This window comes from Cicer arietinum, unplaced genomic scaffold (assembly GCF_000331145.2).
Source record: "Cicer arietinum cultivar CDC Frontier isolate Library 1 unplaced genomic scaffold, Cicar.CDCFrontier_v2.0 Ca_scaffold_801_v2.0, whole genome shotgun sequence".
In the NCBI taxonomy this organism is placed as follows: Eukaryota; Viridiplantae; Streptophyta; class Magnoliopsida; order Fabales; family Fabaceae; genus Cicer; species Cicer arietinum.
In genome coordinates, this window is record NW_027334450.1 from 596 (window position 1) to 2,005 (window position 1,410).

A 1,410-nucleotide genomic window follows, 5' to 3' on the forward strand; every position below is an offset into this window, starting at 1 on the left:
CAAAATCCTCCAATTCTAGCCCCACCAGTTCTGGGCCGACCCTTGATTATGTATCTTACAGTCCTCGACGGGGCCATGGGATGCGTACTGGGGCAACATGATGAAACAGGAAAAAAGGAGCATGCCATTTATTATCTAAGTAAAAAATTTACAGATGTTGAAACAAGGTATACAATGTTAGAACGTAGTTGTTGTGCCTTAGCCTGGGCGGCTCATCGCTTGAGGCAATACATGTTTTGCCATACAACTTATTTGATATCCAAAATGGATCCAATCAAGTACATTTTTGAAAAGCTCGCTCTCACAGGGCGAATTACTCGATGGCAGGTGATGTTATAAATCAATGCAATGTGAATTCCAAGACGAGAGTATCATGGTTTTTTCTGAAGAATATGATGATGGAAAATGGACCTTGTTGTTCGACGGGGCCTCCAACATAATGGGGCATGGGATTAGGGTTGTTTTAATATCTCCAAAAAAAAAGTTCATACCTATCACAACGCGATTGTGTTTTGATTGTACCAATAATATGGCAGAATATGAAGCTTGCGCCATGGCAGTTTTGGCGGCTTTGGAATCGAAAGCAAAAGTTCTAGAAGTATATGAAGATTCAGCCCTAGTCATTAATCAGCTTAACCAAGAATGGGAGAGTCGAGATAAGAAGTTAATACCTTATTTTACCTACATAAAAGAATTGTCTTTAGAATTTGACAAAATCACGTTTCACCATGTCCCTCGAGAAGACAATCAATTGGCTGATGCTTTGGCTACTTTATCATCTATGTTCCAAATAAATCGAAACGATGAAATCCCATCAATTAAAATGGAGAGTCGAGATTATCCTGCCTACTGCCATGTCATGGAAGAAGAAACTGACGAAAAACTGTGGTATGAAGACATCAAACATTATCTTATAAATAGAGAATATCCTCCCGGAATATCGGAGAATGAGAAAAGAACGTTGAGACGGTTATCCGCGAGCTTTTTTGTGAACGAAAATATTTTGTATAAGAGGAATCACGATATGGTACTCCTCAGATGTGCAGATGTTAATGAGGCGAAGGAAATTCTACAAGATATCCACGATGGCTCTTATGGGATCCATATGAATGGACACGCCATGTCTAGAAAGATTCTTCGGGTCGGATATTATTGCTCACCCTAGAAAAAGATTGTTATAATTATGTAAAGAAATGTTATAAATGTCAAATATATGCTGATAATATCCACGCCCCACCAGTGCCCCTGAACACCCTTTCAGCGCCCTGGCCATTCTCAATGTGGGGCATAGACGTCATCGGAATGATCGAACCGAAAGCATCAAATGGACATCGCTTCATCTTGGTGGCAATTGATTACTTTACCAAGTGGGTAGAGGCAGCGTCATACGCCAATGTAACCAAAAATGTG

The 1,410-nt window shown here is 40.1% G+C and overlaps 1 protein-coding gene across 1 annotated transcript; it reads left to right on the plus strand.

Moving 5' to 3' along the window:
- The first annotated feature begins 529 nt into the window (after positions 1–529).
- On the plus strand, positions 530–1,165 carry LOC113784928 (uncharacterized). The gene has a single exon (XM_027331216.1). The coding sequence runs from the start codon at positions 530–532 to the stop codon at positions 1,163–1,165; it is 636 nt and encodes a 211-aa protein (XP_027187017.1).
- Positions 1,166–1,410: the final 245 nt, after the last annotated feature.

Bases quoted from the DNA above. Each gene is read 5' to 3' on its own strand.
- LOC113784928 (XM_027331216.1), top strand. From the start codon at position 530: ATGGCAGAATATGAAGCTTGCGCCATGGCAGTTTTGGCGGCTTTGGAA.